The sequence below is a fragment of the Ochotona princeps genome, chromosome 13 (genome assembly GCF_030435755.1).
Source record: "Ochotona princeps isolate mOchPri1 chromosome 13, mOchPri1.hap1, whole genome shotgun sequence".
NCBI lineage: Eukaryota > Metazoa > Chordata > Mammalia > Lagomorpha > Ochotonidae > Ochotona > Ochotona princeps.
The window spans coordinates 6,508,354-6,534,238 of record NC_080844.1 but is presented as its reverse complement, the minus strand read 5'-3'; the positions used below and the strand labels follow the sequence as shown (position 1 = coordinate 6,534,238).

General features: G+C 50.1%; 1 protein-coding gene across 3 annotated transcripts in view; it reads right to left on the bottom strand.

Annotated features, from left to right (window-relative positions):
• Window positions 1-25,885, bottom strand: part of ERCC6 (ERCC excision repair 6, chromatin remodeling factor) — a 65,927-nt gene that overhangs the window by 20,786 nt on the left and 19,256 nt on the right. For 2 of the 3 annotated variants that reach the window (XM_058671906.1, XM_058671907.1), the window contains 2 exons: window positions 20,881-21,009; window positions 9,219-9,354 (listed from right to left, as the gene is read on the bottom strand). In XM_058671906.1, coding sequence (XP_058527889.1) covers window positions 9,219-9,354; window positions 20,881-21,009 — 265 coding nt within the window. Of the gene's footprint in view, window positions 1-9,218; window positions 9,355-14,803; window positions 14,963-20,880; window positions 21,010-25,885 lie in introns of all 3 variants that reach the window. The other variant, XM_004583321.2, reaches the window with a different exon arrangement.

Genomic DNA, 25,885 nt, shown 5'->3' with positions numbered 1-25,885 from the left:
TTTTTATTACAAAGTCAGATATACAGAGAGGAGGAGAGATAGAGAGGAAGATCTTCCGTCCGATGATTCACTCCCCAAGTGAGCCGCAACGGGCCGGTGTGCGCCGATCCGAAGCCAGGAACCAGGAACCTCTTCCGGGTCTCCCACGCAGGTGCAGGGTCCCAATGCATTGTGCCGTCCTCAACTGCTTTCCCAGGCCACAAGCAGGGAGCTGGATGGGAAGTGGAGCTGCCGGGATTAGAACCGGCGCCCATATGGGATCCCAGGGCATTCAAGGCGAGGACTTTAGCCGCTAGGCCACGCCGCCGGGCCCGACAGCTGCGCTTTAACACCCTGTTCCCATTCCCAAAGCTCAGGGCCTGCACAATAATACCTGTGTGCTGAAGGCCACACCTGGCTTAACCATCCCCCAACTCCCAACCTCATGACCAATGTAGGGTGCACAGCCATAAAGATATGTGACAGGTGCTCTCAGGGCTCACTTCCACCCCCCTCGTCCCCAGCCTCTGCTCAGCTGCTGGGACCCAGAGAAGAAAGGCAAGGCCTAAAGAAATGAAGTGCTGGTGTTGTAGCACAGTGGCTTAGGCCACTACGTGCAATGCTGGAATCTCATATGAGCTCAAAATCCTGGCAGCTCCCTTTCCTTTCATTTATTTATTTTTATTGGAAAGGCAGATTTACAGAGAGAGGAAACAGAAAGGAAGATCTTCCATCTGCTGGTTCACTCCTCAAATACCCACAAAGGCCAGAGCTGAGCCAACCCAGAGCCAATCTGAAGACAGGAGCCAGGAATTTCTTCCAAGCCTCCCATGTGGGTGCAGGGTCTCAAGCTTTGGGCCCATCCTCAACTGCTTTCCCAGGCCACAAGCAGGAAGCTGGATGGGAAGTGGAGCTGTTGGGATACAAACTGGCACCTATGTGGGATCCCGGTGCTTGCAAAGTGAGGATTTGCTGGGCCCACAGTTGCTCCACTTCCAATGCAGCTCTGCTACAGGCCCTGGAAAGAAGCAGTGGCAGACGGTCCAAGGACTGGGCCCCTGTCACCCACCTGGGAGACAGCTGAAGTTTCTGGCTGCAGGCTTCAGCCTGGCTCAGCCATGACCACTGCAGCCACTTGGGGAGTGAACCAGTGGTCCAAAGATCTTCCTCTCGCTCCCTTTCTCTGTAACCGTTTCAAATAAACAAATAAATCCTGGAGAAACGAAACAAAACAAAAAGTAAGAATTAAAATTTTTTTTTAATGGAGGAAAAAAATCCACAAGGCATACATTCCAACGTTCCCGTAACCTCCAATTGGGCACTGGGTAAGAACACACGGGGACTATCTGTGGTCACCTGATTCAGTCTCAGAACTCTGGAAGTGCCCAGATCAGAGTTTGAGTAACAGTGGCTTGCTGAATATTATGGACGTCTCTATCCAAACACTTAAGACAAATCATCTCGGGTGGTTTCAAATTAAAAGCTTGTAAAATATGTAACCTCGCCTAGTTTTTGCAATTAATAGGGTGCATCTGCAATTAGCCTGCCTTACTGAAGGCAGTGCTGTTGTCATTACAAGATGTCGGAGAGAGTGCTGCTGTGATTACGGAGGCTCAGGAGACCAATCCCTCCTAGAGGGCAAACAGTGGACGGGCAGAAAAACAACAGTCATAAATCACACTGTCAGCCACAGGAGAGCCGCGCGCAGCACAGGCGCATGAAGGCCATTCACGGCAACACGGCACAGCAGCTTCCCGGGCCAGGATCGGCTGCACCTGCAATTAATTAAAATTTCCTTCAAGCTAAATCTTTAATAAACAAGGATTTGTGCTGACACTGAGGAAAAACCGGGGGCTCCAGCACCAGACTTACAACATACCTCGCAGAGCAAGCCTGGCAGCTACCGCGTTTGGTGTCAGGTGTACCCATGGCTGCCCAGTTCCTGGGTATCACGTGCCCGGTGCTGTAGCACTACGGTCCTGTGGACATGGACTAGGTCCGAGCTACTGAGGACACATGAGGCGCCCTGTGGCCCCTTGCCACTGTCATTAGTCATGTCACTTGCCTCCTTTCTACCCTTCTGAAAAACCATGATTTTTCCTTGTCTTCTTTCAGAAAACTGGCCTTCTAAAGCACATGGGGTCCACCTCACAAACCCTGCGTGCCCCCAAGTGTAAATACTCCAGTTCACTGCTTCCATCTGCACAAAGAGGTCTAGACGAAGGCCATGACCTCATCTGATAAAGCAGGCATGAGCCTTCTTCCTGGAATATATACTGAGCTCCTCTCAATCTGCAAGATGAAGAGGCATACAGTTCCTTTACTTTCTTTTCTTTTTTTTAAGATTTATTTATTGGAAAGAGAAAAAGGGAGAAACACAGATCTCTTCCATTCACTGGTTCACTCGCCACGTGGCCACATTGACCAGGACATGGCCACCTAAAAGCGAGAAGCTTCCATCTGATCTCCCCCAGGCCATCAGTAGTGAACTGGACCCAAAGTGGAGCAGCTAGGACACAAACTGTTACCCACTTGGGATACCAGTGTCACAGGTAGCAGCTTTATGTGCCATATTCCTTTCTTGGTTTATAACAGTTGTTAAGAACTACTTGGCCAAATGTTACATACAATGACTATAATCTCTAAGTGTACGCCTAGTTATTCAATTAACCCTCACAAAATTACCAGGAAATACCTATTTGACAGGTAAACAACGGGGCCCAGTAAAACCAAATGGCCTTCCTGATGTCCCATACAGCTATAAACAGCATACCAGGACTTCCCACTCTGACGCAGTAACTATGAAACCTGGGCTCTCGGGTCTGGTGTGATGGCCCATTAGCTAAAGTCCTTGCCTTACATCCGCCAGGGCACCGGTTTGTGTCCCGGCAGCTCCACTTCCCATCCAGCTCCCTGCTTGTGGCCTGGGGAAGCAGTTGAGGATGGGCCAAAGCCTTGGGACCCTGTACCCACTTGGAGACCTGGAAGAGGCTCCTGACTCCTGGCTCTTTGGATTGGCTCATTTCCAGCCATTGCGGCTCACTCGGAGAGTGGGCCAGGGGGTGGAAGATCTTCCTTTGTCTCTCCTCTCTCTGTAAATCTGCCTTTTCAATAAAAAAAACTAAATCTTAGAAAAAACAAAAAAGAAGAAAGGAAACCACACTGGACCCTCAGTGCTCTGTGCCACTGCTGCTTATCCACTCCCATGTCTCCAAAGAGCAGGAACTGATCAGAACAAGGCAAAACTCTGATTTCTCCAAAAATCTTCCTTAGAATGACTACCCCATAGCAAATAAACGAATAAAAGAAGTACAATGAGAACTGCGACAACTGCCTCAGAGGAGAAGTGATTTCTCATTACACAGCTGCCAACACATTGGGCACGAAGGGAATGCAACAGCCTTACTAGCTGAATGAGCTTTATCTCAAGGTACTGAAGACGGCGCCCCCTGTTGTGAGCCAGGGGTAAGCATCACAACACTGACCACCCCCCATCCTCACCTACACTCTACTTCCCCAAGAAAATAGCTGGCCTTCACAAACACCATCTACTTTCTGAGCACTACCACCGGGACATCTGGAAGGTAGTAGTTATTGTCGCCTGAAACATTAACAGTGACCAACTCACACAGAGAAAGAAAATCTTGGGTTTCCGTTCAATACACTTTAAACTGACCAGTACAGGAGATTTAGAGACCTGCAAGGTTATTTATCAAATGAGATTGGCTCAAACTAATTTACATATGCTTATTTCTTTTTCCTGTACTATTGCTGGGTGTGCACTCGGAAAACGCTAATTACGCCGACCAAGACACAACTGATGAAAACAGAGAGAAAGCAGGGAAGCAAGGAGGGGAAGAATGAGGTGTGTTCAATTTCCGGGACTGAGGTTTTCTCAGATCTGTCCTTCAAATAATAAAGTTTTATTACTTTGTTATACCAGCTATGATAGGGCATTACGAACATAATGTACTTGAATGAGCAAAATAATTAGTATTACTCTTAACTATTTCATTATTTATTAATTATTAGGCAGATTTACAGAGAAAAGGAGAGACAGAGAAAGGTCTTCCATCCATTTAGTCGGTCCTCAAATGGCCATAATGGCCAGAACTGAGCCAATCCAAAGCTAGGAGCCAGGAGCTTCATCTAGTTCTCCCATGTGGGTGCAGAGTCCCAAGGCATTGGGTCGTCCTCGACTGCTTTCCCAGGCCACAAGCAGGGAGCTGGATGGGAAGTGGAGCAGTTGGGACTTGAACTGATGCCTTTTTGAAGTCCTGGCACCTGTGATTAGCCAATTAAGCTATCACGCTGGTCCTACTCTTAACCATTTCTGAGGGAAATTTTGTTCTTTTTCGCCCAGTACTCAATATTCTTATGCCAGAATGCCGAATTACATCGAGGCAGAATGCCCCCTTGCATCTGGACAGGGAAATCTCAGCCAGTTAGACATCAACACAGTATTTGAAATATGATTTAAGAGATGCGGAATCTAACACACGTACACATGGGGCCGGGGTCAAGAGCAACGCAGAAAAGGCAGAGCAGGGCACTGGATGCGACTCGGGGCTTGAGTCTTACTGCCACCAATAAGGACTGCTCCAAGAACTACTAACAGATCCTCAAATGTGTCATCACTACAAATAATTAATAGACACCAGCATTAATCTTTGGTTGGTTATTCTAAGGCAACAGCATGGCTTGAAAGTCACAAAAGGACATTTCCAGGGCATGGAAGAGCTTTCGCTGGCCTTCTGAATAAATAAAAAGTGCAACTTTTCACCCTTTTGCCTAACAGCTTTCACTGTCAGCGATATAAGCCATTTCACAATGGAACACAAGGGACATCGAGATACAGAATGGAATCCTGAAACGAATCCAGCAGTTCTGAATAGCCAGAATCCTGTAGTAACACAAACTGTGAGAAAGATACAGAGGCAATTCCCCAGGGGCCTATTCAGGAACAGAAGACTTCAAAGACAGTTAACCTCCCTCACACAAGCTTCAAGTTCAAGTCCTTGAAAAAATAAGACCACTGACAAGAATGGTTCTCGGCAATGCTGTGCAGCACGGGACTGGCTGGATGCACGGCCACCCCAAAAGGTGGGTTCCCTGCAATCACAATGGAGCATCTGCTCTTGAAGGTTTTGCTAGAACCTAAGGCTCTCCAAAGGTACACTGAGCTGTCAAGCCTGTATCTGTCCATCAGTAACGTGTCTGGGTCCCATGAAGGTCCCAGGAACCGAGGGTGTGCAGGGGAGTGCAGCACCAGGGGGTGCACTCACTAAACAGAAGGCAGGAACACTGGCTCATCTACCACAGGACTCTGCACCCTAAAGCACTTATCAGACGATGGGGATGAACAAAGGAACTGGGTGGCACAGTACATGTACAAATCAAAGTCTCACCAGAAAATTAGTCCAGGCTATTAGTCTCATGTTCCCAAACACAACTTCTCTAAAATGCAAATACTGGGGCATTTTAGAGAATGCCCCAGTATGTTGTGTTGTAGCACATTAAGTTGCTACCTGCAATAGCAGCAACCCAGATGAGCACTGGTTCCAGTCCTGGCTGCTCCATTTCCAATCTGGCTCCCTGCTGATGCACCAGGGAGAGTAGTGGAAGATGTCCCATGTGCTGGGCTCCTGCATCCACATGAGAAACTTGGAAGAAGCTCCAGACTTGTGGCTTCAGCCCAAGCACAGACAGCTCGGACCACTGCAGCCATTTGCTTATCAAATATATAAATCTTCTAAAAAAAATCTGTTTCTTCATTGGTTGGCTTAAGTAGTTAGTGTCCAGTTGTGGGCAAACTTGGCAGGTTTGAACAAAAACCATTAGTATAAGCAGACTTCCATCTCCCCTCACCTGAGTTACCAAATCATTAGACATTCCCAATCCACTTCCATGCAAATGTCTGCTCTGCCATAATCATGGGACACGAGGCAACTTGCAGGAAACGGGGTGTAGGCAAATTACAGGTTCTGGCACTGAGTTCCTGAGTTGCAGCCTGGGAAGGGAACCTTTCACTGCTCCCATAAGGGCAGTGACTCCTGGGGCACAGAACAGCTCACTCAGGAGTTCAGAGGACTCCAGAAAAGAACCCCAGAACTGGGGCTGGCACTGTGGCATCATGGATTAGGTACCACCTCCAACACGAGCAGATGATTCAAATCCTGGCTGCTTCACTTCCTATCCAGCATCCTGCTAATGTATCTGGGAAAGTGGCACTGGTGCCCCAAGTGCTCGGGCCGCTCTACCCACACGGGAGCTCATGAAGCTCCCAGCTTCAGCCACGCACAGCCTCAGCCACTGTAACCACTTGGGAAATGAAGATCTAGCTCTCTCCTCCCCCTCCTTTTCTGTAACTATCTCACAAATTAAAAAACAAACAGAAAAAAAAACTTCAAAAATTAAGGGGCTAGCACATCACCACAGTAGGTTAATCCACTGTCCTGTGGTGCCAGCATACCATATAGGTACTAATTCCTATCCCGGCTGCTCCACCTCTTTTCCAGCTCCTTTCTTATGCCTGGGAAAACAACAGAAGACAGTTCAAGCCCTTGGCTCCTGCACCCATGTGGGAGACCCAGGAGGAGCCCCATTCAGATGAGATCAATTCAGCTCTGACTGGTTGCAGCCACTTGGGGAGGGAATCAGCGGATGAGAGTCCTTCTCTCTCTCCCCCTGTCTCTGTAAAATCTGCCTTTCAAATAAAAATAAATATTTACAAATCAGTGAAGCACCTGCCACAAATGATCTCTTGTCAGTAACATAACCTGCCAGCCTCCAGCTGTGTGCTTAGCAGCTGCCTGTGGGGCTGCTGGGCTACGATGCGCCAGGCCGGCCTAGCCCATAGCCCACAGTGTGGATGCCGAGACAGACTGGGGAGGAAAAATGCATAACATAACGCACCCCTGCCACCCCCAGGAGTGGGCTGAATCATGGGGCTGTCAACAGAACTACAGCCATCACACGTGATGATGTGGGACTCGGAGAGCCAGAGCCACTTAGCTAAAGGGCGGCCCACAGACTGGGACTCCATTCATCAAAAGCAGGCTTCACAGCCTGCTGCCAGCTGGACTTGCCAGCAGACCCGCTGTGGGCTGATTCCAATCAGAAACGCGTGGGGCCTGGTGCTCTGCATTCGGGCATCACGGATATCTTTGTGGATAATTTGCATTTAGGAACTGAAATTGTCTTGGGGAGGGGACCCAGGTCCAAATACCACACTCATCTCTATCCCACACACCCCACAGCCTGACACGGCCTGGCTCTCACATGCAGCCCGTGCCCCTTTCCGGGACCCGAGGCAAGGCGTTTCCTGAACCACGTCACTGTTGAGAAAGTGATGGATCTGAGAGCATGGCACCTTTCCAATCTTGGGCTGAGGGATGCTCGGCATGTGTGTGACTATGTAGCCACTTTCTGGGCCTGCTTATAGCCATGAACACCTATAAACATCTTACCCATGCCATCGGCCTGTGATGCGACCCATGCCAAAGGTGTCCCACCAGGCCCCAACATAGCACAGGCTGTTACACAGTCACACCTGCATTTGCCATTGGTTTTGAAAATACAGAACTCTACTTTAAGTCAATAATAGTAGTTTTAAATGAATAAACGAAACACGGGAATGTAATTTGATAATCAGAGACCCAGAAAAGAACCAAGTGTGTGAAATGGAGGGCTTCAATGGAGGAGCCTGGGCAACTCCTCTGGCAGGACACAGTCCCTGCAGGTAAGCGCAAGAAGCATGATAGGAACAGCCCAGAATAGGCCATGGAAAGTTTCCCACTGGCATACATTCAGCATGGGTCAGGAGCAGACCAGGCTGAATCAGTTCATGTCATCCACTGGCAAAATCGATCACCAGAACAGAGTGTGGGATGGGCCGGGTTTGGTTGCGACAAAACCAGTACACATTATGGAATGCCAGGGCGTGGTTGCCTGTACTGGATATGAATGCAGCACCCAACCAGCACACGTGAGATCCAGGAAGGAAGGGGCAGAGCTGGCGGGGGGATTAAGGGGCTGGTCCCCTCGCCAGACAGCTACTCCCACTGGAGAGCGTTGGCTGGGATAGAGACAGACCCGACTAAGCAGGCTATAACACCTGTGCTTCGCATGTGGACTAGATCAGGGCCGCAGCATCAGCTGGCAGAAGCTGGCACTGGGGACTAATTCTGTCGAGTCAAATCACAGGACCACCTAAAGAGTGCATAAACCGGGACAGAGAGACCTGGGAGGGAAAAAGTGGGTTCCCCCTTCTTGGGTCACTATTCCCGTGGGAGGACATGAAAACTAGGACGGGGACTGGGATGGCTAGATAGAGAGGCACTTAACAACATCTGTGAGGGCTGGATGGTTGAGTTGGTTAGATAGAACTAAGCTTTAATACCCATTGACAAGTACCAAAGCCAAATGGGATGGGGGACAGACTGGTCTTCTGCTACACATACTGGCAAACCAGGGTAAGGGGCGGGCCTGGTGGGGGTTATTGTGGGTCGCCCCGACTAGGCTGCAGCTCCCACTGGTTGATGTAAGGGCCAAACCAGACTGGACTGCAACACCCATTGGTTCCAGTGCAACTCGGGATCGAAAACAGAACCAACACAGCAATTGCAACCACCAGCTGATCTGGGTGATGGACTGTGCCGGGCCCTGTGCTTGCTAGAACATGCAAGAAACTAGTCTGGGAATACCTCAGAGTTTCTTTGGAGATCTCCCCAATCGAACTGCTGGACTCAGAACTCTTACCAAGAAAAGACAGAAGACAGAACAGGACAATCATTCATCTCAGCTATATGTTGGCAGCGAAATATGGGGCAAACAGAGACTTTATGATGAACCATATCAATCAGTGGACGACCTCATCGAGCGAAACTGGCAGCGATTCATAACTGGAGAACTATTAACACCACTTGAGCACATATCTCAGAGCATGCCCCACATCCGGGACTTGGGGTGGGCGGGAAACCAGGTGGGGCTTCTCCCTCAATATCCCCCTTTACCTCAGATACATGATGGAAACAATATTGACATAATAGCATTACCTACTTCCCTATCCCCCTGAACCTTTTTTTTTTCTTTTTTTTCTTCTTTTTCCTTTAACTGTAATTAACTATGTAAAGATTGTCAACAACAAAACAATAAAATAGACAAAAAAAAAAAAAAAAAAAAGAAATGGAGGGCTTCAAAGCTGGCAAATCCAGGGCAGCGCTGGACCACAGCATTACCTTTTTGTGGGTGTAGGAGCCCGTTTCATGCAGAATCGCCACTCGGAACGGAGGCCACCACGTGTGGAACTCCTTCACCCACTGGTGCATCACTGTCGTCGGGCACACGATGAGTGCTGGACCCAGGCCCTCAAACCTGCACAGGGGCCAGGGAGGAAACAGCCAGAGGTCAGCACGCCGCATGTTATTCAAAGAGAAGGCTTCTGGGGTTGAAACTTCATCAAGTAAGAAATCTCTATGATCCCACTTATTAAACAGTAGGTGCAGGCAGTAAAGAGAAAACCTGGGGCCAGTGTGGAGGCAAAACACTAATCTTCCACCTGTAGCACTGGCATCCCATATGGGTACAAGTTCGTATCCTGGCTGCTCCACTTCTGCCAGCTCTCCGTTTATGGCCTGGGAATTCAGTGGTGAACGGCCACAGTGCTTGGGCCCCTGCACCCACATGGGAGACCTGGAAGAGAAGCTCCTGGCTCTCTTTATTAGTCCAGTTCTTGTATTAGTGCAGTTCTGGCTGCAGCGGCCACGGGGGGAGTGAACCAACAGATGGAAGATCTCTCTCTTTCTCTCTGTAACTCTGACTTTCAAGTAAAAAAATAAATAAATCTTATAAAAGGGAGCAGGGGAGATAGGGACAGTATGGTGGTACAACAAGTTAATCCTCCATTTTGCAGTGCCAGCATCCAATACAGGCACCAGTTCTAGCCCAGGCTGCTCTACTTTCCACCCAGTTGCCTGCTTATGGGAAAACAGCAGAGCATGCGGGCAACCCAGCGGAAGCTCCTGGCTCCTGGCTTCAGATCAGCTCTGCTCTGGCTGTTGCGGGCATTTGGGGAGTGAACCAGGAGATGGAAGACCTCTCTATCTCTCCTCTCCATAAATCTGCCTTTCAAATAATAAATAAATCTTTAAAAAAAGATTATTAAAAGATAGCATCTATAGTCATGTATAAGAAAATCACACCAGTATAAGAAAATGCTGTTATGTCCCTCCTCTTAGGGCTCAATTACCACATGGTGTATCTTAATTTATGTGACCATAACGTATCTCCCATTTACTTGCTGCTTTGTAGTTTATCCAACCCCATGAATTTTCCATCTTCACAGTCTTGGGAAGCATGAAGGGCAGAAACACCAGGGCACTTCAAAGGTTTACAGAAAAACAGAACTAAAAGATGACTTTAGCAGTGGGTGTCTAGCTCAACAGTTCTGATGTGACCCAAGATGTCCATGGTCTGCCCCAGAGCACCTGCACCTAAAAGCTAGCTCTGTCCTCACTCTAGTTTCCTGCTCACACAGACCCTGGGAGGCAACAGCGATGGCTCAAAGGACTAGCTCTGCCCACCATCTATGTGGGGTCCTGGATTCAGGTCCCAGCTGTGACTAGCCCAGTCCCAGAGGCAGCGGGCAATTGGGGAGTGAATTGAAGCATGAGAGTGGAATTGCAGAGTGAACCAGCAGAAGGAAGCCGTTTCTCTGTCTCTCTCCCTGGGGGAGAGGTAGGAAGCTATTAAAAAAATAAAAAGCAAAGCTGATTTTGGTACAAGAATTTTGTAATCCATACAGCTTTTTTCATAATCCTCATTGGTCTCATGGGTTCTGACAGCCGGCATGCCCAGCAGGGTGTGGCTGCCAGAGATCCAGCCTATAATACCACAGCACTGCACCTCTGCTGCCTGCCTCCAGCTGTCTTACCCACATCCTCCACTCCTGCACTGGGGCCAGCATGCCACAACCTGCACTTCAGCTCCTCACGCCACAGGCCCCTCGGACCTCTCCACCTCTACCCTGTTCTCCCTGCCCCAGTGCGTCTGCTTGTCTGAAAGGCAGAAGCACAGAAACCAGTCTTCTGATCCCTGGCTCATTCCCAAAGTGCTTGCCCCATCCGGGACTAGACCAGGTCAAAGACAGGAGCCCAGAACACCCTCCGAGACGGGTCTCCCAGAGGGGTGGCAGGGAAGTACAGGGCCATGACCTGCTGCCTCCCAGAATGGGCATTAGCAGGAAGCTGGAATCAGAAGCAGAAACGGGGACTTGATCCCAGGCATGCCAGTCTGGGCTAAGGGCATGTACACAGCTTCTCAAGGGAGGACCAGGTGCCCAGGCCATCCTCCTCCTGGCCCAGGCAGCTCCCTGTCAGGGCTAAGGGAATGCACGCAGCCCCAAGAAGCAAGCGACTGCATACACCTGGGCACCTGCTGCAGACACTCCACAACCAGGGCAGGACCAACATCTGCTTCCACAACAGTATTCCTTTCCAAAAGGATGCAATGCCCTGGCTCATTTACAGCCTCCACAGGGAGTATGAGCAAGAAAGATCATCAACAGGCACTTAGCAGGGATTAGGAAACCAATCAAACACTGCCTAAAATATTTAAAAGCCAATGCCCATTTAGATACAACTCTACAGCCCACTGCTTTTTTTCTTTCATGTTCCACAGCACACTTCTTTGCCTTTCATCCTGTGCTTTGGGCAAATCACTACACTGACCACTCTCACTCTCTCATTTAAAGTTAGCATTTTCCCCTGGCCCAGCGTCTAGGTGGCATCCGTAAGCTTCCTCATTTCTGCCACTTGCCTTGTACTGGAAGAAGCAGGAGTTTCCATACTAAGCTGAAATCTGGGAGCCGGCCTGGCTTGTACCTGGGCCCGAGGGGACAGCCACATCCATTAACAGTGGCATCAGCTGGACACCCATTCCCTACCCCAAGATGGGCGTAAGACCATTGAAACGTACTGGGGGGAGCGGGGCCTGGGCCCATCACCAAGCTCGCAGCAGCTCCTTTCATCTTGCCTGGTCATTGATCACTTAAGGACAAGCCAATAAACAGCTCTGCACTCAACCATTTCCACCTGCAGGACGGAAATTGGCTGTCAGGGCCTACCGCAAACAAGAATTACTAAGTCCAAAAGCTGCCCTTCAGAATGCATTTCTTTTCTCAGAGTATTTGTTCTTAACTGAAAGTTAACTAACAGATAATCCAAAACTGGGGGGTACTGCTGAGTTTGGAAGGTAACTAACACCATTTCTTCTCTACCATAAAACTTAGGGAGCTTAACACTGCAACACGGACAGCTAAGTCAAGTCCCTCTGAGGCAGGCGTGCAGTCACCAAGGAGATTGTGAATCATCATGTGTAGTGTGCTTCCCTCCTTGTAAAAACAAACCCCCATCAGACAGGAGAGCATCTGACCTAGCAGTTAAACTGCAACCCACGGTGAGGCTGCTCAGCTCCACGTCAGTGTGGATTCCAGCAGCAGCAGGTGGTCCCTGTCACCCACACACGAGACCTCCATTTAGTTCCTGGCTCCTAGTTTCAGCCTGGCCCAAGCCCAGCTGTTACCGGCATTTGGGGAGTATATCAGTGGGTGGGAGATCTGTCTCTCTTTCTCAAATAAAATAGCTAAATGATTTTTAGAAATCAATGAGTGTTTCTAGCACAGTTGTACGGCATCATAGACTCACACTGTGTCAGGTTGGGGAGCCTTAACACTGCGGCACTGAGCCCATCCTACATTGCAGCTCCAGTTCTGCAGCGTGCAGTTCAGACGAGATGGAAGTGGGCAGAAAAGCAGCACCAGCTGAAGCACAATCTCATCTGACTGCAGATGCCGTTTGTTTAGAACATGAACATGGAGCAAAACTTCAAGTTCACCTCATTTCAAGGGGGAGGCATTACAAAATATGTAGGAGAAAGCTGCCGACTTGTTCCAGCACAGGGACAAGCGGAAGTGGGGGTGGGGCATCCACATTCTAGGGAACACCTCCATCTGTGTGGAGCTCAGCGGCTCGTCTGATCCATTTCCGCCTTCTGGAAAGCCACCTCCACTGATACCGTTTTAATGAAGCCGATTTGGGCTCAAATCCAATATGCCCCCACACTCCTTCATTATGGAGAGGAGATGAGCATTGACAGTTAATTGATTACAGCTGATGCTGGTTATGAGCCCCAGTTTGGTTCTGAGCAGGATGGCACCACTCAGGAGAGCGGGATTTCATCTTCACATGCAACGACACGGTGGGAACTGACATCCGCTTTCCCGAGCCAGCGATGGAGCCAAGCCCACACAAGAAGTTTCCCGATAGCAGCAAGCGAAGGGAAGGGAAGGAAGGGAAGAAGCGAGGGGAGGTTAAGAAAAGCCACAACCAAGAGTCAGGGAGTTGTTAACCAAGAGCCTATTCAGAAGAGCAAAGGCCTTCCTGATTTCAATGCTAAACCAATGTCAGACACTGACAGGAAAACACCACACGCAACTTCCCACTCTGACATGGTCACGGGCTAGCATGCCTTTTCCAGGCCAAACATGGTATAGATTCTCTGTCACAACAGGGGCAACACAACGTTCACCACCGCGAACATCTGACAACAACTGTGTAAGTGTAGCAGAACTTCAAAAATCTTCCAGACACTCAAACATTCCTGACAGAAGCATCAATCTTCTCAATTCTTCAAGAATATGAAAGGAAGACGAGGCGTTGCAGGGCAGACTGAGAACACTGTGCTGGCCTTGGCAGCCGACAGGTGCAGCGGGCTATGATGGGTGCCGCAGGCTATGATGGGTACAGCACGCTACGATGGGTGCAGCAGGCTACTATGGGTACAGCAGGGTGCAGCAGGCTACAAGGTATTCCTGTCTTAGGAAGCTACCCCACCCAGTGCACAGTGAGTGCCTGAAGGGGCGAGGGAGGCCCGAACCCCCGCCACTCACTAGAGAGGCCCACCGAAACACAAGCAGCTCATGGATGACCTCGGTTCAGGGTGAAACATCCCACAGCATTTACTGAGCCGTGGTGTTTTTTCAACAACACTAGTTTCTATCAAGCTAACTGACAGCATAACATACAGATTCTGTAGTACCGTGCCCCCAAACACTGAACAGACTGAACGCTTACTGTTCCCCAACGCTGAAGCCTTACCAGTTCATTTCAACTTCTACAAAGAGTGGAGACAAACATCTCCTCAGAGCCAGGCATCAGTTCCAGACAGTTCTTTGGGCTTTGGCCTTGGGGGGTCAGAAACGAGTCAGAAAGGTCGCAAGGGGGCAGAGTGCATACTTCATCCCAAACACAAATGCTGCCACACACCCTCACGACACGTGAAACTCAGGCCCCAACTTTCCCCACCACCAGACTTGCTGCGACTCACTCTAATGCTCACCTGGTCCCCGGCCAAAACAAACATTTTACTGTAAAACTTAATAAATGGAACCAAAGGTAATACATCTGCTTTAAGATTCCATATTGTGTAAACTATTGATATTAACATAATTGAGTTTGTAAACAATCCGTCTGTGGACGCTAACCTTAGACATCGTATTGACCCAGAGTAACTGGTGGGGCTCATCTGCGAAACGAAGCATCATCGATGCCTGGAATTCATTAGAAGTGTTACATGTTTAATTTCTCCTGCCCTACAGCTCCATTGTCTCGTAAAATTTTTCCTTTGATGTCCCCCACTAAAAGAATTAAAGGAATATTGTAATTGAAATGTCATCAATAATTCACAAGGCCCTCCTCCACAGCAATACATCTGATGAAATATTCATCGGGCTCCACAGACTGACAGTCTGCAGAGGAGCACTTGCCTGTAATTGGAACCGCGAGTCCTGATCTTGCTGTAGCTCAGACTTGCCAAGAAGGCAATTATCTGGATGGTCTTGCCCAATCCCATCTCGTCTCCCAGAATTCCTCCTGCCTGCTGGCAGTGCAATTCCCACAGCCACCGAACACCTGTCTGCTGGTACCTACGACAACAAACATCCACAAGAAAAGAGAACATGGCAAATGGTGGATGGTACAGACCGTAACACAAAGTGCTCATGAATTAGTCATGTGGCTGGTTCTCGTACCAGTTAGAGAACACGCCGGATGTGTGTTTTACATGAGGAGTGTATTTATAAGGTCATGCATTTTTGATCACCTGGGTATAAAATCACAAAAAATTTTTTTTCTTTACAGAATGTTAACACATTTCTAATTAAACTGACAGATGGGGCAATCAGGGACTATTTCAAGTCTTTTTCAGTTCAACATTAGAGAAAGCTTGGTATACAAGTATAAACTTAGTCTCCTGCATTCATTCTCTTTCCCGGGGGAAAAAAAATCTCCAATGCTTTTAGTATCTGAAATTCTATTAATTTTTCTACCAAAAAAAAAAAAAAAAAAAAAAAGAGAGAGAGACAGACACATAGACAGCAACTTTTTTTTCTCCCCAACCTGAGGCATATCAGAAAAGCAGGACCAGTTACCGCTCATCCAGGAAGTCACTGTATCTTCTGACCAGAAAAACTCAACTTGAGGTAAGTCTGAATGAGAGGCCTGCTCACAGAACTGGCACGTAACAGATACCTCTGTCACGTCACTTGCAAACACCAAAACAAACAGCCACAAGACTGAAAAACACAAACTTTAAAATATTTTACAGCAGAAATTGATTCAGGGATTTATCAGATCAGAGCTATTAAACTTTTAAGTAAGGATTACAAATCAAAGAGAAATAAAACACCCTCCCCCAAAATACAAGTTAGTTACTTTTCTTCCCCCATTAATGGCATTGAAAAAAGGAAGCTAAAATGGTAAAATGGAAAAGAAAACATTACATTTTTGAAGCAAAAGAAGCATGTAACGTCATGGAATGGCACGAAGATTCTCAGGTTAAAAACTGAGAGCAAACAAACAAAAACACTTAAGTTTAAAAAACTAACTAAAAAAACCTTTTTTTCCCCAAAGAAAACATTTAAGCAAATGAGCTATCTACTTAAAGGAGAGATAATTCTGTTGTTGTATTGCCCAGAGATTTACTCTGGTGTGTCCCCCTGTGTGATGCTTTCGGACTTCAGTCTGCGCTGCCTTCATTTCCTCTCTCCTCGGCAAGCATGTCATGGGGAACATGCCCACCAGACGCTGTGAACCAACTAGACAAGCTGCACTTGAGGAGCCCAGTCCCGGGGTACAGCAGTTAAAGTCCCCGGCTGGACAAGCGCAGCCCACATTGCAGAGCCTGGTTGGAGTCCCAGCTATAGCTGATGGCTCAGGGACTAGGGACCCTGCCACCCATGTGGAACATCAGGATAGATTTCAAGTTTCCCAGCTTCCGCCTGACCTAGGGCTGACTGTTGAGGGCATCTGAGAAGTAAATCAGCAGGCAGAAGATTCTGTTATTCTGTCTCTCTCCTGTTATACTGCCTTTCAAATAAATAAAATGTAAGTAAGCCTTTAAAAAAGAAGTTTGACCAGGGGCTGGTGCAATGGCTCAATCAACTAATCCTCCAACTGCAAGCACCGGCATCTCATATGGGCACCGGTTCATGACCCAGCTGCTCCACTTTCCTATCCAGCTCCCTGTTTGTGACCTGGGAAAGCAGCAGAGGAGGATGGTCCAAGTCTTTGGACCCCTGCACCTGCGTGGTAGACCCAGAAGAAGCTCCTGGCTTCCGATGAGCTCATCTCTAGCCGTTGTGGTCATCTGAGGAATGAATCAACAGATGAAAGGTCTTTCTGTCGATCTGCCTCTCCAATGAAGGAAGTAGTCTGACTTTAGCTATTGCCATCACTACTTTTCATTTAAGAAAAACTTTGCAGAATTTGACTACTTATTACGATTGGTGAGGCCAGAGTTGTGGCACAGCAAGTAAAGCCACTGCCTGCAATGCCGATATCCCATCTGGGTGCAGGCTTGAGTTCCAGCTTCTTTATGTCTGATCCAGCTGGTCCAAGGACGTGGGTTCCTGCCACCCACGTGGGAGACTGGATTAAGCGCCTGGCTCTTGGTGTTGGCCTGGCTTAGTCCTGGTCACTATAGCCACCTATGCAATGAACCAGCAGATGGTAGCTCTCGCCCTCTCACTGTAATTCTTCACAAAAAAAAAATAGGGGGGCAGGAGGACCAGCATGGTAATCTAGTGGCTAAAGTCCTCGCCTTGCATGGGCCAGTATTCCATGTGGGCACCAGTTCTAATCTCAGCAGTCCAGCTTCCCATCCAGCTTTCTGCTTCTGTGGCCTGGAAAAGCAGTTGAGGACGGCCCAAAGCCTTGGGACCCTGCACCCGCGAGGGAGACCTGGAAGAGGTTCCTGGTTCCCGGCTTCAGATCGGCGCAGCACCAGCTGTTGCGGCTCATTTGGGGAGTGAATCATCGGATGGAAGATCTTCCTCTCTGTCTCTCCTCCTCTCTGTATATCTGACTTTGTAATAAAAATGAATAAATCTTAAAAAAAAAAACAGATTGGCCATTATGATATTTACACCTTCGAGAGGAGGATTAGAACTCAAAACACAACCAAGTCTGTAGGGATGTTAAACCATTTGATTTGGGCAGGACAAGTTCCACAGAACTGTGGCGCATCATCAGAGGACGATGGTCGCCATGTGGCTGCCCGCCAGCTCTGGCTGCAGCCTCCTAGCCTGCCAACAAGGACAATGTCATCACCACATTACAGAACCAGGAAGCAAAGGCTCAGAAGTGGGTAAGCCATTTGCTAGCTGAAGCAAGCAAACAGGAAGTGCAATCCAGAACTGTGTGACTGCACAGAGGCTCCGTTCTGGAAATAATCTAGACCAGCAGCTCTCAGCCGGGGCAAGCTGGCTCTGGAGAACTTGCGGCAATGCCCAGAGGTATTTTTGCTGCAAGTGGGAAAAGGGTACCAGAGATCTGGTAGGCAGAGAGAAGACAGAGATGGTGTCCCAACCATATCCAGCCCCAGCTGCCTATCCAAAGTGCCAAGGCAGAGGAACCCCGACCCAGAAACACAGTTTCAGGCTCCTGAACTGGCTGCACTGAAATGACCTCAGCTTCTGAAAAGGCCCCATTCCAGATCTCCCTCCCCAAACACCAACTAATTCCAGATGGAGAGCCACCCTGTAGGAGCAGCGCCTTCTAGTGGCCATCCTGAGCCTCACAGCACCCCCCACTGGCTGGGAGGAATCTGCACAGGAGGAGGAAGAGTGGGGGGCCCAGGAGGCCATCTGGGTCCTGTGACCCAGCAGAGGCAGTGTCCCGGATGTTGCCCCTTGTATTAATCTCACCTCCCGGGGTTTTTACACGGCACAGGATTCTGTGTTTACCAGAAGGGGATGAGGACTAAAAATATTTTTTAAACAAGAGTCATGGAAAAAACATCTGTGGGTCCTCAAAGACAAGTAGGGGCATCATACAAAGATGTCAAAGGATGGCTCTTTCCTTCCAACCCCAACACCGGAAGGCACATCCAAAAACACCTGTCAGGGTCCAGCATCCCACATTCGAGGGCCTGTCCAAGTCCTGGCTACTCTACCTCTAGGCCAGCTGCCTGCTAAAATCCCTGGAAAGGCAACAGACAATGGGGCAAGTGCTTGGGCCCTGCACCCACGTGGGATGTCAGGATGCTGCTCCTGGCTCCTGGCTTTAGCTAGCCCAGAGCTGCCTGCTGTAGCCATCTGGGGGAATGAACCAGGACACAGCACATCACATGCTCTGGCACGAGACACAACCCCCCTCTTTCAGCTAATGTTAAGAAATACAGGAAGGAAAGAAAGGAGGGAAGGATGCAAGGAGGGAGGGAGAACAAAGAGCAGCCAAGTGCAGTGAGCACCAGGCCCCCGGGCGGACTGCTGGGCTGGGAGTGCAGGAGCCAGACGTTGGGTTCCAGTCCTATCAACGACCCTGGCTGTATTCCCCTTACTGCTCTGACAATAAACACTGGGAAACAAGCACACAATTCAAAGGAAACGCGTTACAGAGCCAACTGGAATGACTCAGAAGAAAGTGAAACAGAGTTTCCTAAACTGCAGTGCAAGTGCAGGAAGGGCAAGCCTCCGCCCTGGCACTCCCGGGAGACAAACCACCACACAGCATCAGTGGGGCCGGGCACCGTCCCGCTGGCCAGAGACAGCGCTTACGAGCGCGGCTGGGAATATGGGGCAAAGGCCCGTCGGCCGTCAGCCCGCTGCGAAATCCCAGACAAATGCATTCGCTGGGCAAACTTTCAAGCCCGAAATGTAAAAGTTAAACATTATCTCGCAGAAAATAGCACTTAAATGGGCAATTGTATCTTCTGAATCCCTAGTGTACAACTATCTGCCCTGTTAATTCAATTCCACAGAGTGCAGCAAACACAGTCAAAATATAGCTACAGTTTAAAATGAAATTGGCACGCCGGGAACTCACTCACGGAGGTTCTACCGAGTCCCGTGTTCTTCACAGAGGTGAAACAAAAGCAACAGAAGCTTTAGCATATTCATAAAATATTTAAGATCCTGTTTTGGTAAAAATAAAAATGTAGACACAATACATTCTGGGAATGTGCCATTAAGACTAGTTAAAGGAAAATACACATAGTCATTGTAACTGCTATGGGGTTAAAAGCCAGAAACACCGAACCCTATTGGTTATTAACTGCCAAATTCCTTTGCTAGAAAATGTCATGTTTAAACCAAAAAACGCACCCTGAGCTGGCCTCCAGCATGTGCCAGCCCAGGCACACAGGTCCGCTCCATCTGGGTATCCCTTCAGTTGGTCCAACACTGACACTATGCTGGCCTTTTCTTTATCAGCAATCACTTCAGAAAAGATGAAAAGAGTTGCCAATAAATGTTGTCTTCATTTACCTTTCCACAGTTAATTTTCATTTGGGAGAAGCAACAAACCAAACAGCCACCTCTCCAGGCTATCAGTGTTTTCCTGCATAAAGGACTAGTGAGGTTTGGACTTGAACTTCCTTTGGTCTTCCCTCTGGCTGGTTACGGCAACCGAACCATGCCATGCCACGCCACAGCTTCAGGCTGCAGCTCTTGGCTCTGCGGCATCAAACAGCCAGCCCCTCCTCTGCACCACACCCCTTGGAAACAAAACACACAAACTGCAACGTCAGCTCTCTGAGCGGAAATAGAAACGGCAGGCTATTTTGAAGCAGACAGCTTCGGGGTTAGGACACGGCTAATGGACGGCAAACTCAACCATCGCAAACAAAGAAGTTTGCATCCTGCTCCCAACCGTGACCTGATGCTACAAAAAGGAGACAGAAAGACATTATCTAAGAGTTTCATTTCCCAAATGCATCTAGGAGGCCCGAGAAGTGCTGCTCGTAAACCCCAGGCGGGGTAAGAATGAAAACACTCCTGTGGGCTCACTCTCAGCCCAGGACGGAGGCAGCACCCAGGGCCGCCCTGCGCAGGAAGGCAGAGCCAGCCTCAGGCACGACCGCCCCCTCCAGGTGCTGCTCTGGTCTCCTCTCTCAACACCCATATAAAACACAGAGGCATATCCGGTCAGCTCCAAGGAATCATACCCTCAGGTGCCACGCAGGAAAATAAATCCTATGGCTTAGTTCCTCCTAGAAGGAAACAAAAGACAAAATACTGATGTCCACACACAGCTCTTCTGATTAGCCTGGTTGAGGAATGAGGAACTACTGAGCACAAAGCAACGGCACAGATGGCTCTGAGCCATGTTGGTGGTGGTGGTCTTCTGAGACCCGCTGCAGTTTACAGATGGCCCGCCACGCCCCTCAGTCGATGCATGAGCATCTAGTTTTAATGTGCAGCATGCGGCTAAAATGCCATCTGATGGTGCCTCTAGTTGCCCTCACTTTGGCAAGGACCTGCGCCAGGAGCCCCTTGCTAACTGCCACGAACCGCCATACAACAGGTTGGGAACAGACAGAGGACAGCGGGGACGGGGCACACACTTGAACAGCTTCTTGAACAGAAAGCCCGGCACGCGGAAGCCCTCGTCAAACTCGGCGTCGCTCTCCTCGGAGTCGGCCTCGGCCTGCGCACGCTCCTTTCTGTCCTGCAGCCTCAGTTTGTTCCATCTCCTGCCAGGAAAGATAAAAATCGCAGCTCAGTTATCAGCGTCTCCAAGCTGATTAAAACAGAGAGCTCTAAATCACCCACAGGGAAAAAAAATAAAACCAAACCAAAACAGGCGAGTCGGGATGGTGCCAGGAATGCCCACTGCCATCAGTGCCCAGAGCACTGCTATTCAAGGACGAGGAACAATTCTCCTTTCCTGCCTTGGCACTTCAATTCTTACCTCAATTATTACAGCTGCTCTAGAAATAGTTCTGTAAGGTTTCATTTCATCATCAAAAACCACCTGCTTCTCTCCTGGCAGTCCCTGAGGGCAAACTCCTCTGCTAGTTCCTGAGAAAGGAACTGAGTCCACAGAAGACCCGGGGAGGATCTCAGTAGAACAGAGCGCCTCCAAACGACAACATCGTACAAGAAAAAAACAGATCCCAGCCCACGACCTTCAACGGAAAGCAAGTGTTCAGTGAAGAGCTCAATCAGATTCACGTTACTGATTATTCATTCAATTGGGAGGAGAACCAACAATATAAAAGTACCGAGAGCTAACCACTCAGAAAACACAGGAGTTGTCCGAATAAGGTCTAGGTTAGGAGTTTAGGACTGCGATTCCTTGTGTGCCGTGAAGGCTTCTATTTCAGAAGCACAGCACCATGTTCAAGTAGCAGAAGAAATGTCAACGACCTGGGAGAAACCAGAAGAAACTTAACAAAATTCAACAGTTTTCAAGTACACGGACTCGCAGAATTAAAGGCAGGCTGTCTGCAGCCTGCACACGACCGAGCCTGAGTTCTCAAGCCGCAGCGGCAGCAGATTCAAGCAGTAGACAGGCAGCTGTCTTTCCTCCCACAAGTTCCCAGGATGCGAAAGACAGCAGCAACATAGCAGAAAACCAACCCCACTCATCTGCCACTGACGTGAGTGTAACTGACAGTGGAAGGTGAGGAGGGCACCTTGGCCCCAACAGGGCGGGCTTCGCCCCCAGACCAGCCCAGGCTCACTGCAGAGGGGCAGGGCCAGCCCACCCATCCAGGGCTGCTACCAACACGAAAGCAATCCCCTTCTCCCAAATATCTTACCTGGCCAAAACGACCACAAAGCACCCCCACCGCCAGACACAGGCCTGGCACCAAGTGTCAGTCCCGCATAGGCCAGCTCCCGGGTGAGTAGGTGGTCCGCTGTGGGCACTCAGACACCAGCAGTGGCACCTCAGGCACACGTGGCGATTCCTGCTGCTCGTTCTCTGAGATCTCCGACGGGACCATCTTTGCTATCTGAATTCATACAGCCAGAACTAAGAACCGAGCATGGGCACCGCAAAGGATCATCACATTTCCAGCAGGAAACCGGGAAGAACCACGTCGGCTAGCATGGCCACTGAGAAAGATTTTATTTCACAATTTTTCAAAGACAATTTGGCCCAAGAGAAACGCCACCACCAAAAGAGGCTGACTTTCCTAGTCTGGTGTGACAAGGCCCTTGCAAGAGGGTCACAGGCTGTGCTCCATCCACGCGGCACCGTGTCCTTCTGTGGGATCTGCACAGCCCTGGGCTGCTCACCACCCTGCATTGACAGGCTCCCTCCACCGCCCGCCCTGGCTCCTCAAACACACAGGAAACCACAGAAGCCACGCAGACAGGATGCCCTCCCAGCGCCTTTCCTCACAGAGAAAGAGGAAAAGCGGCCGGACGTGTTCAGTCCGCTAACAAATGACTGAGGGCGGTGGGCAAAAATCATTATTGCCTCCGAGTATTTGCATCATGGTGAAAATAAACCGCCCCAGGAGAATAGGACACACAAATTAAAGACAGCAAATGCCAGGGCTGAAACCACACACACAGGGGGCTCCCTCCAAGAGAGTCCCCTGTTGGGCTGCAGGACTTCCCCGTGCGGCTAGGAGCTACCGCTAAGCAGTGCCCACTGAGGCGGGGCTCGCTGCAAGAACACAGCAGGTACAGCAGAGGGTGGAAAGAGGCTCAAACGGCCTCCACACAGGGAGGCCAAGGCCTGGCCCACCTGGATACTGACCAGGGCCTCGTGGGTGCTGCTACTCAGGTGAAGGGGTTGGGCCACAGCCTGGAAGGCCGGGTGGTCTGCCTGGCCAGCAGGTGTGCTGGGATCTCTGGGCCCAACACACAAAGCTCAGCCAGCCCCCCATGCCCATCCCCCGCTATGCACACAAACACCTGGGCATGGACTGGCTAGAATTGAGTCCTGCCGGCACTTGCAGACTCTATAACCCCCACAGGGCCTACTTCTTGGGCTTGGGGAAGAGGTCCCACTCAGGTTCAGTGTGAGGCCCAGGGCAGAATGGGTTTGCAGCACCACACCAGGCAACGCCGTGTTGTCCTCAACCAGACCCTCTTGATGGCCGCTGTGCCCACTTACAGAGGAGGAAGCATGCCCAGTGTACAGTTCGGTACCACACCAGTGAGACGGTGTGCTACCCAGGTACACCAGGCCCACCTGCACCAAGGCCCAGCAGAGCTCAGCAAACAGTCTTAGGAAACACCTCGGACAGGTGAACCCCAGGCGAGGAGACACCTGCCCTATAGATACAACCTTAACTTGAAAATGTCATCACGCAGGGCCACCCCATGGTACAGCATGGCAAACCTCCACCTGGGACCCCCAGCATCCTTCCTGGGTGCCAGTTCAAGTCCTGGCTGTTCCACTTCTGATCCAGCTCCCTGGTATTGGCTTCTGCACACATATGGGAGACACGGAAAGAGTTCCAGGCTCCTGGCTTCAGACTGGTGCACCCCTAGCCACTGCAGCCATTAGGGAAGTAGGCGAGCGGATGGAAAATGTCTCTAACTCTGCCTCTCAAATAAATAAAAAATAAACTTAAAAAAAAATGCTGTCACACTTGGGAACAGTAGACTGTCACAAGTATAGTGACAGTCTCTCCTAGGACAGAAACACACTCAGAAACATTTAAAACTGGTGGGCGGATTGGGGGGCAGGCAGGGCCCTATGTGTGCAAAGTTCAGATCTGGGCCCAAATGAGCTGAAATCTTAAACACGGAATGCTAAAATTCTTTTCTTCAATGCACAGACCAGTTAGCTGAGAAAAAGCAGAAGGGGGCAGTAAATCAGCCCATCCTCACCTTTTTAGACAAGAAATCACTTCCCCACATTCTCCATCCTCTCATTTACAAACACCATGCATGTGCCAGTCACAGCTGCAGCCACATAAACGGAGCGGGCCTGGTGTTCCTGGCAGGCACTGCCTCCCCGAGCCTGCGCCGACTCCACAGGCAGCCGCCAGGAATAAACATAAACTTGTCACTCCAACCAGAGGCAGGCGGGGAGAGCTCTCCCTGGCTGCCTGCATTCGCATACGAGAGAGACGCCTGGGCCAGGGCAGCAGGCTCTGGGTGGGGTGGGGGGCAGCCAGGGGCCGCACTGCTCTGGCGTGAGCTGCCAGGTGCCATCGACGGGACCCTGAGACCCCATCTGAGAACGTGCTGCTGCTGTTACATTTCCCCTAGAGCTGCCAGCATGCCAAGGATGCTGCCAACACACAGCCCAGAAGCACAGCCGGCTGTCACAGTGACATCTCTGTGTGGTGCTGTCCCCAGCAGACACACCTATGCACGCCTGGCTGGCCCTTGGCCCCCCCCTGTCTTCTGAGTGCCCTCCAGGCCCTGGCCATCCGGGCATGGCTGGGTCTTCACCACAACGCCCACCCATTAGCACTCATAAAATTCGTATGTACTTCTGCAGCACACACTAAAGCGCCCAGGTCAGAACAAACTGTCTTAGCAGCATTTACAGTCCGTGGACTAGAAAAGTGCCTGCCTCAAGCTAAACAAAGGACAGACGGAAGGAAGGAAGGAAAGAAGCACAAAACTTGGCCACAAATGATGATGGCATGAAAGTCCATACGATCTTCCCCAAGTGGGTTCCTGACACGCCCTGCTCCATCACAGTGCCGGCAGGACGTGGCTGCACTTTCTCCTACTGGTGGGCCTCGGCCACTACCCCAGCCCCGTCTGCTGATTAAACATGGTCAGGAGCACAGAAAGAGTGACCCACAGCAAGGCTGGCATCGTGTATAGTAGACTGGGCTTCCGCCTGGGTGGGCAGTGACAACCCTGACCACGGCTACCTTGGCCCGGTCTTGGCTTAGGTGATGAACGCAGTGGTCGCCGGCTTCAGCTGTGTGTGTTGTGTACTTGTCTGTCCCAGCGGCTGCCTCCAGGCTGGAGCCCAGCAGCAAACCCAGAGGTGAGGGCACTGTGGACCAAGGGGAAGGCACTCCTGGCCCTCAACTGGAAAGAGGCCATCTGAACTTCAGAGAACACCTCAGATGCTGCGTGTTCGTCTCCTGGTGCGCAGGCTTACAAAGACTGAATGGGTAGCCAGCGTACAATACGCCCTGGAGAGCACAGACTGCTGCTATTTTTAATGAAGAAGGTCAAATGGAAACATCTCAGTTAACTACAGGTCTAAAGAACAACAAATGTGAGTTCACCTCCAGTGCTTAAGCTCAGCCCCCAAAAAGCACTAGAGGTTGAGCTGTCAACACAGGGCATTCTGGGCCTGACATCCTAGCTACTAGGATGACAAGGGGTCTGGAGATCTGTGACATCCACCATAGATGGAGCCGTAAGGAGCTGCGGGGTGGTCCTGACCCATCCGTACTGAGGACCAGGCAGCGGGCTGGGCCCCTCTGAGGGTCCCCTGCACAGCTGTCTGGTGCCCCCTAGTGTGTGAAAGGAGAACTATCACCAAGGGGGCTCCAGGTCCAGGAAATGATTTGGCTAGGCGCTCCTTTACCAACTGTACAACCCTTCAATGCTATAAGCTCCTCCTCGTGGTTCTCACAGGCCTCCCCAGCCTCTGACTGGCGGGCTGGAAGCTCTGCTGGAGCTATC